Raw genomic sequence first — 17652 nt, 5'->3', positions numbered from 1 at the left:
TGTGAATTCTCGAATGAGTCCAGCCGTGCATAAAATATATTGTGTGTATTTTATCCATCAGAATACGGATGGGAAAAAAATACGAATTCAAAAATTACAAGCACGAAATCAAACTTTACAGGTAGGCTTTCATTTATGAGTACGACTTTGCACAAGTGACAACAGTCAAAATACGTCATCGCCACACTCAGAGGCATTACTTGTTGAGAAAAGAAACATAGATCGAGATCAAGACTGCGCATGCGCTGAATATAACGTCATCTGGGGGCAGCGGTACCGCAGCCATGACCGCAGCTTGCAGTTGACAAGTCAGTGCTAACGTTTGTGATAGCTACCAGTGGAGTTGAACAAATCGCCCCCCCCCCCCCCCTTCCCTGAATCTGATGTAGAGGTGAATGTCTGCATAATACTGCAGACAGACCACAACTACAGTTTTAAGTCAAATAAGACTGACAAACTGATCAGTGTAGGCCTATGCTTTGGATGGCAAAGACTCAAAGTGTACACAGGCTTGGGCATGGACAGTTTTTGGCAACTTTTGTACGCCATTATTATAATGATAAGTGAATGTGTAATGAGATTTACCCCCAACCAGAGGGCTGCTGTTCTGGTATAGCTACCTGTTGACTACAATGTGTGTGATAAGAACATCAGTAGAGGAGATAATGAAAAGTCATGCTACACTTGTATGCTGACCGAGTTTATTAAATTAAATAAGTTTCTTTACAAAGCCTTGTTACTTAGTACAGTATAACATTACAATTATGGCTTTTCACTCACAACTAAGGACCATCAAGTTAACTGTCCCTGAACAACTGTTGCTTTTTCTAATGAGGCTTCGTCCATACTTCCACACTGGGATCCGTTGATAAATCTATACTTACCTTTTGAATCACTAATGTTTAGTGTATCTTTTTACCCATATTCCACACAGGGATTTATTCAATTAATCTATTCTTACCTTTTGATTAACTACTGTTTAGTGTCTTTTTTACACATACTTCCACACAGGGATTTATTGATTAATCTGTGCCTACCTTTTGAACGGCTACTTTTTAGTGTACCTTTTTGGCCCTTATATCCGCACAGAGAATTATATTTATATATTTGAATCATTACTTTAAATTTGAGTCATTACTGTTGATATCCTGTCTAAATATTAGTAGCTGGGCTGGGCATATTTGAACCTTTTTGTACATATGGCCAATCCAAACCTTTCTCATCTGTCGTCCCTCGTTGGTGGAACCCACTACCTGTTCCTACTATAGCATGGACATCCCTCGCCATCTTCAAAAATGTCTGAAAACCCAGGTCTTCAGAGAACATCTCCTCTGATAGCACTACCACAGACAATTGCACTCATCGATGCACTTACTGTACTACCTACTGCACTCATTGATGCACTTAAATTAATGTTAGAATTGCTCTTAAAAGCTTTAAATGTTTCTACCATGTTGTAAGTCGCGTTGGCTAAAAAGCTTCAGCCAAATGTAATGTAATATGGTCTTATCATTTGCATTGTCATATTGTAGGCCTAACAGTAATATAGTAATTAAGTTCAAATAAACTGTAATTAATACATCAACAACTGTTTTTTATTCCATTGTGCACAAATTCCAAGCACATGATGTGTCCTCTTGTAAAGGCTGAGGACATCTTTTGGGAGGTGCTCTTCCAGATGACAATGACCCCTGATAAAACACAACAAAAGAGAAAAGGAATTGACTTACATGTAGACTATAACTCAGCACAACAACAAATTTAACCCAAAAACAATCATGAACATTTTGCACAACATCTACATCAAATATCCAAGTGAGTTTTAAATGTGAGTGCTACCCAAAAACTGAGTAAAACACACTAAGATCTTTCCAAACAGTTGATGTTTTCATGGTTATAACGTTACCAAAGAGGGAAAGCAATCTTGCTAGCTACTAGCATAGTGTCGCCTGCCCCCGACCTCCATCATACGTTTTCTGTTTGTAATGTAACCATGTTGATTAGATGGCCACCATGGCTGCCCTAACGCAGAGCGGTAGGTAGTTAAAGCGAATTCTTTTTCGATAGTGCCATTTAGTTGATGGAGTATTCTGGCGACTCCTAAGTTCCTACTTCCTAGCATATACTAACTAAGTTTTGCTTCTATGTCAAATATTTGGTGCCATGTCTTGACACACCAACACAGATAGCGTTAAAGTTAGCTGATGTTTCGCCATGGAAGACTAGACAACAGCATGCTAGTCATTCTGGCAACTGGCAAGATTTAAGATTAATACTGTTGAACAAGACTTACCGTGACATGTTTGTTTTGAACGTTGATGTTCACAATCCACAATCTTTGGCTCGCTGGGAAGCTGTAGTGCTATAGCTAGTGCTTATGGTGTCAACACGGTAATAACGGTGAACTTATACATTTTTGTTCCATATCTCTATCTCCCCACAGCCGAACACACAACAGGTTCTTCCCGACATCGTAAGCCAAAAAAAAAGACGATTTGTTCAACTCCACAGGTAGCTATCACAAACGCTGGCACTGACTTGTCAACTGCAAGCTGCGGTCATGGCTGCGGCACCGCTGCCCCCAGATGGCGTTATCTTCAGCGCATGCGCAGTCTTGATCTCGATCTATGTTTCTTTTCTCAACAAGTAATGCCTCTGAATGTGGCGATGACGTATTTTGACAGTTCAGTCACTTGTGCGAAGTCGTACTCATAAATGAAAGCCTACCTGTAAAGTTTGATTTCGTACTTGTAATTTTTGAATTCGTATTTTTTTCCCATCCGTATTCTGATGGATAAAATGCACACAATATATATTATGCACGACTGGACTCATTTGAGAATTCACAAATATTTATTTTATGCACAACTACAGACAAATACGCACGTGCATCAAATCTATGACACGAATATATTGACAGCTATCTCACTCCATAATTGCGCATTCTTCCACGAGTTGCCTGAACAGCCGGCCTACAGCCTATGCAAGGGACAGAGAGATGGGGTGGGGGTGGGGAGGCAGTTAATTGTCCTCAATGCCGCGGTGATGTCTGTAGCCTAGGCTAGCCTAGACGAGTGTATGAGGGAGGGGGAATGATCGGTTTCAAATAGGCTATGTTTGCAATGGATAGTGTGTTATGACCCCGAAGCCATTTGCTTTGAGAATAACGGCTGGCTGATGAAGTTTTGTTGGCTGGCTAGCTGGCTCAGCCAAAACCTAAATGTACCTAAATGCTGCTGCAGCCGCCAACGTTTTCATGACTGATAATGGCTTTAGTTGCCACTTCATATATGTCTATATTGTAGCCTACTAGATCTCAACACACAATGTTATTGTATTGTTTTGGACAACGTTCTGCACGTTTCACTTCAATGTAGACTGCATGCGTTGTGAACAGCGCAGCAATCTCTGGAAAGGAAACGGTGGAAGTCGCAGTAGCCTAATAGCCTATCGCGTTCAATGCTGTTCCAGAATATTTGGTTCATACCATCAATCTTTGGTTTTGGTGTTTGTGCAACCGGGCCCTGAAGATTTAACAAAAGTCTGAGTAGCCCTACGTAGGAATTAGGAAAGTATAAGGCGAGATCAAAATTATAGGCTTCTTTCCCCCATGTCATTTTAATTGGTCGTCAACTCACTGTGAGTCCTGTGTAGGCCTATCGTAGCAGCGAGCACAATTACTGATGCGGTGTGTCCAGTGGGAAAATCTCATGTAGGCCTAGTTTCTAGGCTATCGTTTATTTTTCGCGTGTCTCTATAATATAATTATTTTTAGATGTAAAAAGTCTAACTGGCTTAGTCAAAGTTTGTCAGATGGCGGCTCAATTCACCTTTGGCTAAGCCCCGCCCCCCTTAGTTATTGTTGCGAGTCCGACAGTCTAACCGGAGCTCAGACCGGAGTTCAATGGAGGCCGTATGCCCGTCTGTAAAAGTTACAATCCATGAGGCTTTTTTACAGAGCCACGGAACTGTATTTCGTTTAGAATCTGTTGAACAACACCAGTACGACATGGAGACACATGAATACAAATTAATATCTAGGTTTGTTGCGTGACAAACTTAAGACAGGGGGCGAATGGGACTCACTGATTTTAATAGCTAGCTGTGCTAGATAGACTTGCCTGCATATTACAAGGACACCGGGTTATGTCATGTAAGGCACTGGTACTGCAAATAAACGGAAACATAGTCTACATTGCAAAATGACTTCAGCTTTATTAAAGGAACACTTCACCGGTTTTTCATATTAAACTATGTTATCCGCTTAAGTAAGACGAGTTGATACATACCTCTCGCGTCTCAATGCGTGCACTCAAGCGCCAGTGTTGTGCCTGAACGCGTTCATTGAACGAAAGTTCATTAACTCGTTCATAATTTTGGTGAACGTGAACTGAACGAACTGTATTTCTGCCTGATGAACGATACTGTGAACGCGTTCATTCTGGTGTCTGTGAACGTCACGTTCACTCTTTTTTTAATTTCGTTAGGTTCAGGCAAAAACACACTGTTAATAGCACTAAACTGTTGCCCAACCATTACGTGCTTCTTTGTCTAGCCAGATTCTATGTCTGAATTCATATTTCCGTAGGCTATAGGCCTACTACCGGGATTTTTCCTGCTGAAGACCTATGTTTCCGTAATGTTGCCGCCACAGCTGGCCTATATGCATGCAATCGCGGGAAAAAATCGCACTTGATGATTTATGAAGTAGGTATTACGTGTAGTGTACCTTTTAAAGCGCCCTATGTCAGTGAACAGTTCCATCTCTCACGCTGTAGCTAATGCAACAAGGTATCCTCCTGGTGTAAAAACTACACTCTTCTGACAGCGCGGCCGCATTTCTGACCAGCGAACCAAAGCCCAATTGATGGAAATTCTACATTAGATGTGAACAAACGGAGGCCGTATACATTTTGCATGCTTCATGTCTGAATTTCCGCTAGCCTACCGTCAGAAATGCGGCACGCAATTATAGCAGAATGTGCGTAAAACCTGTCTGAAAATGGCTATTTCATGTTAAACTAATGTAATAGGCTACTGTATTTGCTGGCTGTGGCAACACTTTTGAAAGAGTAGCCTATAGTTCGCAACATATTGAAAAAATGAACTGAACTAGTTCATTTTTTGGAGCTGTGAACGTCGTTCATAATTTGGAATTATGAACTAGGAACTGAACTAGTTCATTTTAACATTTGCGAACGATAAACTGAACTAGTTCATGTAGAAAGTGAACTTTCCCAACACTGTCAAGCGCCCTGGCGGGCGGCGCCACTTGGTTAGCACTTAGCTTAGCCCAATGTATTCCTTAGGATCCAAACAGATGAACAGTTAGAAGCGACCAAACTCCTGCACGTTTTCCCTATTTAAATAAAGCTACACGAGTAGTTACACGACCAAGTATGGCGACACAAAATAAAACGTGGTGCTTTTCTAAGCGGATAAAAAGAATAACTATCATTTGTGGCGGAAGCACTTGGGAGCACTTCGACTCGGCGCAGTAATATCATCACTCCTGATTTTTTTTCTCCCTCTCCCTCTCACTTCCGCTCCCGCTTCCGTCAACAGAACCAACGTGAGCTGCACAGGAAGAAGTAGTTCGAGCAGAGTTGACGAAGTTAAAGGGATATTCCGCCATTTGTGGAAATACGCTCATTTTCCACCTTCCCTCGAGCAAAACAATCGATATTTACATTGCTCCCGTTCATCCAGCCATTCTGTGAGTCTGGCGATACAACTTTTAGCTTCAGCCTAGCATAGATCATTGAATCGGATTAGACCATTAGCTTCTCGCCTGCTAGCTTCATGTTTAAAAGTGACTAAGATTTCTGGTAATTTTCCCATTTAAAACGTGTCTCCTCTCAAGTTAGAAAGTGCAATAAGACCAACTGAAAATGAAACCTGGCGTTTTTCTAGGCTGATTTGACATGGAACTACACTCTCATCTGGCGTAATAATCAAGGCAACTTGCAGCTACTGGCACTACTACTGCTTGTTGTCTATGGGGACTATTTTCAAATGCTGCGTACGATATCACTGCGCCTATGGTACGTTTGCAAGTTGCCTTGATTATTACGCCAGATGAGAGTGTAGTTCCATGTCAAATCAGCCTAGAAAAACGCCAGGTTTCATTTTCAGTTGGTCTTATTGCACTTTCTAACTTGAGAGGAGACACGTTTTAAATGGGAAAATTACCAGAAATCGTAGTCACTTTTAAACATGAAGCTAGCAGGCGAGAAGCTAATGGTCTAATCCGATTCAGTGATCTATGCTAGGCTGAAGCTAAAAGTTGTATCGCCAGACTCACAGAATGGCTGGATGAACGGGAACAAGGTAAATATCGATTGTTTTGCTCGAGGGGAGGTGGAAAATGAGCGTATTTCCAAAAATGGCGGAATATCCCTTTAAGATATTTGTGAACAATCATGGTAACGTGCATTGTAAAGGGCTGCGATAACAAGCAGAAGGTGTATAGTGCCGTCATGTTTCACAGATTTCCAACTCACCACAAACGGCGCAAAGCTTGGTTAGCTGCTTTGGATCACCGGTGGATATTCTGAAGGACTGGCGTGTTTGCTCCGAACATTTCACAGGAGGACTGGCGAAAGAACACGGGCAAACAGCAATTGGTGGTGCAAGTGTGACTGTTGCGAACAAATGCCTACTGAAATTGAAAGCCTGTGCTGTTCGGAATGGGACCAGGTGTTGCCATCGATGGTGGGGATATGAATGTGGATCCAGAAGACCCTGGACAAATCGCCTGTGTCGCGGCAAGCGGCGCGTTTGCAGTGATGATTCACCCGGCAGTCGTCAACTTTTTCTTTCACCGCGACAAAGTCAATTGGAGGAAACGACCCACACCGAAAATATCCTTCTGAGTCCGGAGTCTATGTTGGATTTCAAGAAGTACATGAGGCAATGGATATGTAGACCTACTGTAACTATTATGTGCTAGGCACAGAGTGATGTTTACATATTTCACAGACATCGGTGGGACAATTGCACAATGTTGCTTGTTTATTTTTCTTTATTGCAATCATTAAAAATTGTTTTCATTATCTATTTTCAGTTTCCTATATATTTTATATACATCAAATATAGTTTCATTTGATGTAGGTTCAAAGCTTTTTTTATACAACATCCAGAGTGATACTTTTATCTCGATTTTGAGATTTGTTCCAACATAAGTGAAGTCACAAAGTGGGAAAATACGTAATTTATTTCACAATATAAAACAAAAACATTGCCTTCATATTACTGCAATAACTGACATGTGCCCGCTACACTTGCAAGTCCAAGTCCCCTCCTGTGGTATTTCAATGGCAGTAGTAAACCAGAGTTACAATGTCGCCGATGGACCTTTGAATCTTGAGGTGTGTGACTGTATGACCTCCTCTTTGCTGGGCTTTGGTAGTAATGCAATGTTGGCAGCTAGGTGAGGTACTTTGATACGTGATGATGGGTCTTTTAATCTGACTGTGGGGTCGAGTCTTCTTTGGATCACTCTGTCCATAAGGTCATCTCTGAATTTTTGAGTTGTCTTCTCATAGATTGGTTTAGCAATCCACTGCTTTGACTGCTTTTGGAAGACAATATCGTGTCTTGGGAGGCCTGAAAGCAAAAATGGTATGAACCAACATGCTGGAGGTATAGTAAATGTATCATTTAGATATTCATTACATTATTTCACGTGTTAGGACTGTGCCTATTGGTGTTTTTTACGCAACATTTTTTTTAAAACAAATTACACAAGTCAGTCTGTGCCATCGGTTATGTGAAGATCATGAAGATCATGTATGGATGACGCATCAAGAGGCGCAGGGAAAACAGTGTCATACAGTAATTTGTATTCCATTAGTACCCACCTGCTGCTGTTGTTGCCTGTGGAGTGATTCTCATTGAGATCCATGATGGCTAGCATAGTGTGTGCCTTCATTGGAGGGTATTGAAAATGAAGTCGCTTTGGACAGTACTTCAAAAGGGCATTGTGGAACACCTCAAGTTGTCCTGAAAAATATAAGAAAACCAAAGAAAATGCTTTACAATGGAAAAACAAGAGCATGAAAAGTTGTGTATTCTTTTTAAGCCCTGTGTCATGAATTGAGTGCATAGTAGTATCGGTCAGGTCTGGTGCAACCACTCCCTCCTTTCATACAGACTTATGGCAACATAGTTTCCCAGAACCTATTCTCAATGAGACACATGATTTGAACCATATTACTATTCTGCATGTCAAACTCTTTGATACACATACCTGTGTGTTTGAACAGTGTCATCTGTTGAAGGTCTTTTAGGAGATGTGTGTCTATTATAATTGATTGGATGGCCTTGAAGGCAGGGGAATGCACGTTTAACCACCTTTTCCTTCTTTGTTCCTCTGCCGACAAGTCTTTATGGAAACATCTATTCTGTTCCATTTTCTTCCCAGCGATGAACCCCAGTTATGTGGTGTTGGAGAGACATCCATCGTCTGAGCAGCTCCTGTCAACACAAGAGCAGAGGCACACTTTTAACTATTTGTAATACAGTATAGTTGTCTTCCATGTTGAAGACCAAAAGTTTGCTGTACATTTGAGCATATAGCATTTGATGTATAATAACATAGAATATCACTTTGTGATGAGCCATTTCTGTATGCTAGGGTACCTTTGCATCTCCTTTGGCGGTGCAACAGCTCCACCATATGTGGTTGCTGATACTCCTGATCCATGGAGCAAGATCCTTGCACTCCTTTCTTTTGGATGCTGCAACCAGTTTTTTTTTCAATCCTGTAAAATAAGAGAAAATAATTACAATGGGTAATCCCATTCATAGCGTAGACTATGGTGGCGCACCATTTCAGCCATATCTATTACATACACACTTGTGTTTTTCTCTTATTCTTTCCTCAGTACCAATTTAGGTATATTTAGCTCTAGAAACATGGACATGAAATTGTAATCAAATCAGCAGGAGTGTACCGCACACATTCTACAGACAAAGTCCTGTGTGAAACACTGGTAACAGACAATAATGGAGATGAAGTATTGTTCTCTAGCTAAACAGCTTAGTCAACAGTAGACTAACCTTTGGCGACATGCCACAGATCAAACTGATGAATGATATGAGGATATTGTTCTCTCATAATTTTTTGTATGGAGGGATGCCGGTCTGTGGTGACCACTTTGACATCAATGCCCTCATCTAGGATCTTATCCAGTCCTTTCCTGAAGGCCAACGGTTCCATTGCAACAGAACTGGAGGCCTCGGAAACCTAGAGAGCACAAAGGTATGGAGGATGACATCTTAAAACATGTTAGGGAATATTCCTCCTGTGTGAAATGCTAGGAGCAAACACGCCAGTTCTTCAAAATATGCACCGGTGTTGTTAGATCCATGTTCAAAGCAGCTAACCAAGCTTTCCACCGTTTGTGGTGAGTTGGAAATCTGTGAAACATGACGGCACTATACACCTTCTATGGATGATGACATCTAAAAACATGTTAGAGAATTGACCATAGATTTGTGGAAATAATTGATCAATTTACCTGCATCAGCTCAAACGACACAATCTGTTTGGTAGAGTCATCCATGAAAGAATAGGTGTTGTATTTGCTGGAGTGTCCGGGGCTGTCACTCCTGCCATCTCCACATAACTGCACTCCTTCACCGTCTTCATTTTGGCAAATCAATCCTGCTTTGACTACATTCTCCTGCTCTGTGTATGATTCCTCAATCACTGGGAGCAGGTAGCTTGCCTGTATGTTGTAGAAAGTGACCTGCTGGGGCAACTGCAGGTTGAAAAGTCCAGCCCAGTCAGCTATGTCTGTGTATGTTGAGCCAGTGAAGAGAGTGGCAGCTGCTGCGAGCAGGTTATTTTCGGCCATACCACTCCCATTGTCCCTTATGGCCATTGCTGCATTTCCAATTTATATTAATTCTGCTGCCGAACTGTGTTATAGTCGAGTTGTCGGTTGAGTTCACACATTTCAGCACCACAGATTGTACATTTTTGAAAGAGTTCCATGAGTTTGGACTCATTCACAACCCACTTCCTCTCCTTCCATCCTCCTGGTTGTCCAGAGATGCTTGAGGAACTTCTTGTGGTGGTGGTGGAGGGGCTTGAGCATGGCACAAAGCTGGTGTCTGCCGGATCGACAGCAGGCTCCGAGGTCATGCTGACATCAAACCCTGATGTGGCACTCATATCCATCGCAGTGGTGTCAATGTGGTGTGGTTCCTGTTGTAGACAAATCAAAATAAAAAATATGCCTTGGTATTGCACACCAGTGCTACTGTACATCCAGTAGATCTTGAGCATACTGTATTTATTCCTTTACTCTTATACATTACTTATTGCCCTTACTCTTTTTTGCTGTTTGTTATGTTGTTATTGTTGAGTGTTGTACTCGAGTGCAAAGATTAACCTGAGTCAAATTCATCGTTTGTTATGCAGACCTGGCCAATAAAGCTGATTCTGATAGCAAACATAGAAGTTGGCCACTCACCTCAAATACAAGACTTTTTCTTGTCATTGTGGATGAAGATGCAGTGTCCTAGACATGAAACAGATTTCAAATAAATGTAGGTCATATTGCAATCATACATTAAAGGAGCCGTATGTAGGAAATGTATTTCAATTAATCATAAAATGGCCCTGATATGTCACTAGACATTTAGAAATCATGCTAATTTCAAATACTTATATCACTGACAACAGTAGTCCGGCCAAGATATTTTCATTTAAAAGTGAAGTTGCAGCCCTCAACTGATGTTGATGTTGTTATGTTGTGTTTTGGTTTGATGCGCCGCCCTACACTTATCTACGAATCACGAAGTCAGTAGTATTTCGCCATCCGGGTTGCCAGCTATGCTAGTTACCACCATAGACAGCTGCAGCTACAAACGTGTTGGATAAAATATGTCTACCGTTATGGAACCTAAAAGACCTTGTTATGAATCCGACATACGTCTAAATAAAACAAGGATTTAGGAGATTGAGACGGCTGAAAACGGAGAAGAATTTGAAGACAGACGTCAGTGTTGTTAATTTGCTCCTGGACAGGTAAAGATTCATCAGTTTGGCTAACTTACTTGTAGGCTACTGTAAATTGACATTTTAAATAGCCTAGGCCTATTCATGACAGTTGAACAAATTATGCAAGTTCGTGCAAAGTAACGTTATGTTGACCATATGGAGGGGTGGGTCATTGAATTGAAAAGGTAGGCTACGGAATTGTTTGGGAAATAAAAACAGCTATAGTCATTGCTAACGTTAGCAATGCATTATCAGAGTGAGTTCGTTTCTCTGTCATTATGCTGAGGAAAACTTGCCATTGAAAGCAGCCTACGTTCCTGCTGCAGCTAGCTGGCAACCGTGACTCAGAGGGGAGGGGGAGGCGATTCACCGCTCTACAATATTTTGAAAGTAATTGCAGTACTCGTTTTGGCCAAAATCCTACATACGGCTCCTTTAACTCTGTATAAAACATGAAGATTCTTTAGCTTACGGATTGCATTGTCCATCTGGGAGCCAGGGCAAAAGCTGGTCTGCTTGACTGTGAAGGACTGGTTAGCTGTACAGACAAGGGCACTTTGAATGCAGCAGTAGACTCTTCAGCTCTGTGCTTCTGGGGGGTTGAATGAGGTACACCGACAAAAAAGGTTTCCTCTTGTTCTGGCAGATCTTGAATGCCACTCAACTCCGCCTGTATAATAATTGACACAATTATGACATAAATTACAATCCCAATAATACTTTTTTCAAAAGCAAATAAAAACACCAACATAATCATAAAATATTATTTTTTACATTCTTCAGAGTAAGAAGAAAGGGGATTACATAAATAGACAGTAGCCTGCTCTTTCAGTGTTTCACCTGCGACAAAAATACCCCTCCCCCTAACATTGTCAGTCAAGGCATAGTAGACCTGGCGTCAGTGTTTCACCTGAGACAGAAATACCCTCCCCCAAACATTCGTCTATTAGATTTGGTGACACTAACGTTACGAGCTTTGGCGTATACTTCATTTTTTATTTCTGAGCTAGGTCCTCATGTACATCGACAGTCACTCCTTATTGCCTGTGTCAGAAGCGCACTGATTCGCAGAAGTTAGTCGTGTTTACCGGGTTGAACTCCACTCAAATTGGATAAGCTAACGTTATGTTATTGCCAATTCCAGGACAACCAAATACCATACAAAATACTTACAGGGTTGGGTGATGATCCACTTGCTCGTGATTTTAGTAGGCCTATTGTCGGTGTAGCCACATCATTTAGGCGTAATCCTGTGGATGTATAGTCCTCCTGTGAAATGTTCGGAGCAAACACGCCAGTCCTTCAGAATATCCACCGGTGATCCAAAGCAGCTAACCAAGCTTTCCGACGTTTGTGGTGAGTTGGAAATCACAAACAAGGGCTTGTTATCGCAGCCCTTTACAATGCACGTTACCATGATTGTTCACAAATATCTTAACTTCGTCAACTCTGCTCGAACTACTTCTTCTGGTGCAGCTCATGTTGGTTCTGTTGACGGAAGCGGGAGCGGAAGTGAGAGGGAGAGGGAGAGGGAGAAAAAAAATCAGGAGTGATGATATTACTGCGCCGAGTCGAAGTGCTCCCAAGTGCTTCCACCACAAATGATAGTTATTCTTTTTATCCGCTTAGAAAAGCACCACGTTTTATTTTGTGTCGCCATACTTGGTCGTGTAACTACTCATGTAGCTTTATTTAAATAGGGAAAACGTGCAGGAGTTTGGTCGCTTCTAACTGTTCATCTGTTTGGATCCTAAGGAATACATTGGGCTAAGCTAAGTGCTAACCCAGTGGCGCCGCCCGCCAGGGCGCTTGAGTGCACGCATTGAGACGCGAGAGGTATGTATCAACTCGTCTTACTTAAGCGGATAACATAGTTTAATATGAAAAACCGGTGAAGTGTTCCTTTAACTACTTAATTGACCGACATTAAACAACGTGAAAACACGTTATAAGGTGTAAAATGTGTGTTTAAATTGTACAAAACAACACTGTACGAACTACTGTTACGGTTTCGCGAACCTATAGTGTACGGAATACGGTTACTGGCTACGTTAGCAAAACAAGGGACGTGTCCTACTAGACTAAATCACCCATAGTATTCGCCACAATGCTCGGATATAACGGGGCGAGGAAGTCTATTGGACCTCGTATCACTCAATCATCCTGCAGGAAGTGCTATACGGCGCCAAACCAGAGGCGACAGACTGTACGAACTACTGTGGCGACATTGCTAGCGCTAGCTAGACCTGATCTGCCAAGTAAATCAATCTTGCAATTTCAGATAGGCTACCGTATTTCAGTCAAATTGTCTGTTATTTGATAGGCGGGATCAATGTGAAACTAAGTCAACATGATAAAACTTAATGTGATGCAAACAGTAAGCTCTTATCACGTTTTAATGATGGAGATGGGATGTTAGCTGCCAGCTAACGTTAGACTAAAAATAACGTGAAATTAGCTCGAGACATTTTCTTACTTTTCTTTGTGTAGTCGGAAATGGCGGATACAATTTGACGTGGTGCTGGATGTGTCGGATATTTTTGCGCTGCACACCTTGCACTCGGCGAATCGTTTCTTTTGTTGAGTTGAATAGTCTTTAAATCCAAATGTTATAATTTTGGGAACACTGGCTGCTGCAGTAGCAGCAGAACTGGTAACAGCTTCCATCCTCTAAACCCCGACCGCTCTACTGTAGATGGCGGGCGCGTCACCTAGCACCTAGTAGAGAGGTTGCCAGGTTCGCCCACATGCAACAGGAAATATCCAATCGAAAATAGTTTTTATTATTATTATTCACCAAGACAGCAATGACTTGTCGAGCGTACAGCGTACAACCCAAAGCGCTTCACAAAGACATAGACAGTGCCGAACGGAGTGGCGTAGTCGCCAGCGTACCCGTGGCAACAATGAACAAACAAATTTACAAAACAACAAGACACAAGACAAAAAATGCCGGACGGAGTGGCGTAATCGCCAGCGTACCCGTGACACCAAGACATACAAAGACAGACACCAAACAAAAATTAACAAATAATAAAATAACATAGATTAACACACACAAAAACAAAGTTGGCATGTTGGACGGAGCGGCGTAATCGCTAGTGTAGGCTACCCGTGACCCGACAGACAAATAAAGGTTTTAAAGGTTAAGGGGCACATATTTTATTTGAGGGGACAACTATTTTCAGGGCTGAAAGTTCAATAAATATACCAGCCTGCTGTGATTGAAATAAAAATATGTATTTTAGTTTGTTAGTGTATATATGAATGTATTTGTGTGTGTGTGTTTGTCTGTGTGTGTGTGTGTGTGTGTGTGTGTGTGTGTGCATATGTGCATGTTGCAGGTTTGCGCGGCTCTCTTTCCCGACTACAGCTTGATTATGTGGACATCGTCTTTGCCAATCGTACTGATGTCAACACCCCAATGGAGGGTCAGTCTGTGTTTACATGTTTGTGTGTGTTTATGTGTTTGTCTGTGTTTATGAGTGTAACTGCAGACGTTGGAAGAATATGAGTTGTGGTGTCAGCAATTTTCTTTGTGTGTGTGTTTACTGTTACATAATTCAAATATGCGTGTGCGTGTGCGTGTGTGTGTTTTTTGTTGCAGAGGTGGTTAGGGCAATGACATTTGTGATAAATCAGGGAATGGCCATGTACTGGGGAACATCGAGATGGAGCGCCATGGAAATAATGGTGAGATTTTTGCTCTTTGCGTAGCTGTTTTATTTTTCCCTGTCACTATTGGTTACCTCTCTCACCAATTCCTTAACATATCCCTCTCTCAAACTTCCCTCTACCTCCTCTGTGTTTCTCTCGCTCTGCTGTAACACTCTCCCTCACTCTATTTCTAATTCAAATTCAGTAACCTATTCTAATGACTGGAAAAGTTACTAATGGTGTTTGTGTGTGTGTATGGGCGTGTTTATGTAAGAATTTGTGTGTGTGTGTGTGTGCGCGTGCATGCATGCATTTATGTGTCTGTGTATTTATGTGTATGTGCATGTCGTGTCCACTTGGCTCGTAGCGAGCACGACATGAAGGAGGGAGACCACACCAAAGTATATTTAAACAAAAGTATATTTATTAACTAAGATATTTACAATGTCAGTATGTGGAAGGCAAAAGCAAAATGTAGTGTAGATTAGCATGTGGATATGTAGTGTAGAAAGGTAAATAGTAAAGCTGCAATCAGCTCTGCCTAGAGCGAGTTCGTGCGTGCTGTGCCAGAGGGAGAACCAAGTGGAGAACACTGCCTTACAGATGGTACGGGTTGAGAATGCTCCTTTCTTTCCCGCACATCGGGAATCCCGAAGCATCGGGACTTTGCACCCGCAAGGGGGCAACATAAGACCGCCCTAATAAAATGAAGGTTCGGCTCATACCGGAAAACACGGAAAAACCCGAAGACACCGCGCTGGTGACGAGCGGAGAAAAGAGACATCACGCTCGGCATGTCAGATTGCAGTTTCAGAGTTTTCGAATGTTTTACAGCCTACCTCACAGCTGGCTCTCTCACTCGACGTAGCCTATAACTCAGTCAGTCCAGCAGAGATGCCAGAGCAACGTTTTGGTCAATGGAGAGGGAGAGAAATGCTCCGCATATCCGTCTCATTTAATCCGTCTCATTTAATCATTAAAATGAGGGTGATGACTGGCGAAATTATAATCAAACGACGTTTCAATAAACCATTGTTGAAATTAATGAAAATGGTTTTAGAAGCCTTCAATTCAACCTGAAAGACTCGATAGGCAACCTTAGATTAATTCATTAATTCATTACGGTTACAAGACCGCATTTCCGTGAATAGGCTATTATTGTCAAGGCGAAGACGAAAGAGATGGACAAGATGGACATTTAGGCTACATTTATGCTAGGAATACTTAGAAATGTGTAGGCCTATAGGCTATTTTAAAACGGAGGCATGTTCATTTTAACCGGCGACGCTGGGTAACTTACCCAGTTGTTATCACAGATTTTGTCCCCACCACTTTTGACAACTGAAAATAAAATGTATTTAACAGAAATATCTTTAATACATGCCTATCATTAGCCTGATAAACCAGCCTAAATGGATTGAATGTCTAATTTAGTCTGGCCTCGATGAATGGATACAACGGAACATTGTTGATGAGCACAACCCGTTGTCTTTCAAACCGTGTCTGTGCCTATAGGCCAACGCTCCCTCAAAACCCTGCCCCAGAGCCCTCTGCCTCGCCCGCGTTGATTCAAAACACATCTCTGCGTTGTGATTGGTTTAGTTGCCATCTGCCAGATTCAGGGCAGTGTTTTCAAAATGTACAGTGGTCCGAGGCCAGACCCAAATGCAGGCAAAACATTTTGCCGTCCAGCAGTTGGCGCTGGTTTTCCAGGCTAGCCTATCATGTCACTTTACTTATAACCGTAGGCTACATGCATGGAGAAGATCGCGCATTTTGTAACATTGTAACAATGGATGGTCAGATATGCGATAGGGCAGTGAGGGTGATTCATTGTAACCATCGACTAGTAGGCCTAGCCCCGCAAAAGAAGTTTCTAGCAACTTAGAACTATATGGATCTCGTTATGCATGTTCATGTTGATTCAGAGATAGACATAGACTACCGTGGGCTACTGTGCGTCAATATAACAGCATTTTATTATGTGGTGAATTAATGACTAACGTCAGTTTAACATGTCAGAACTTTTGATCCGCGTTTCAAGTGCATGCCGCGAATAAATGAACTCGACTGACTGAATCCTTTATATTTGTTGGTTAAGTGCGAAGATAATGACACTCGAACTGTGGCGTAACTGGTTAAGGCATCTGTATCACACGTCAGCGACCGGGGTTCAAAACCTACTCCACGAACCTCTCCGGAACCCATTAACCCTCTAACCGCCCGGGTTTTTTTGGATTTTTGCATAAAAAATTCAAAAGGCCATGGCTTGAAAGTGGTCAGAGATAAAGTCCTACTGTAAATGTGAAAATCATTGAGTATGAACTAAAGTTTATAAAGGGAGTAAATTTACTCATCTAATTTGCATATTATGACGTCACAGGATGGCAATAGCGTCAAATTATGCACATTTCAGTAAATACTGATTGTTGAACACATTTGAGCAGTTTTACTTTGATTTTTGTAATTTCTCCAACATAACAAACAAACAGGACCACAGCCACATGTAAACCAACAATAGTAAACTATTAGTATTAGCACAATCCCTATGTTATTATATAATAAAGTAGCCTGGTCAAATCAGTTCCTATCGCGGATGACTTTGTAGTTCTTCAGAGCCCTATTTTTACTAGACCTGCTGTCTGTACCATGTCAATTACAGACACTATCATCATGATTATCACTGGCACCAAGCACACCATGCTTATTTGAACCCTTTGGTCAACATTGCTGCAGGTAAACATTGACGTACACACGCAAAGACCCACCTCCATTCACAGACGCATCTTGTCTGTCACTGCCAATGAACGACCGATCATAATCTCCAAAAGGCAGATATTCTCCTTCAGAATCAGAGTAGGTGAATGGCAGACCCAAGACTTCATAACACACGACTTTGTTTTTTAACATTTGCCGTTTTTCTGCTTCAATTTGTGCATAGCGATCGCGCATTTCACTTCCGCGTTATAAACAGGAAATGC

At 41.7% G+C, this 17652-nt stretch overlaps 1 protein-coding gene across 1 annotated transcript in view; it reads left to right on the top strand.

Annotated features, from left to right (window-relative positions):
* Positions 1–17652, top strand: part of LOC134060204 (voltage-gated potassium channel subunit beta-3-like) — a 143698-nt gene that overhangs the window by 30660 nt on the left and 95386 nt on the right. The window contains exons 8-9 of the mRNA XM_062516834.1: positions 14359–14445; positions 14622–14707. Of these exons, the coding sequence (XP_062372818.1) occupies positions 14359–14445; positions 14622–14707 (173 nt within the window). The remainder of the gene's footprint in view (positions 1–14358; positions 14446–14621; positions 14708–17652) is intronic.

The sequence above is a fragment of the Sardina pilchardus genome, chromosome 16, assembly GCF_963854185.1.
Source record: "Sardina pilchardus chromosome 16, fSarPil1.1, whole genome shotgun sequence".
Lineage (NCBI taxonomy): Eukaryota > Metazoa > Chordata > Actinopteri > Clupeiformes > Clupeidae > Sardina > Sardina pilchardus.
The sequence above is the reverse complement of the archived record's forward strand: the minus strand, read 5'-3'. Positions and strand labels throughout refer to the sequence as shown.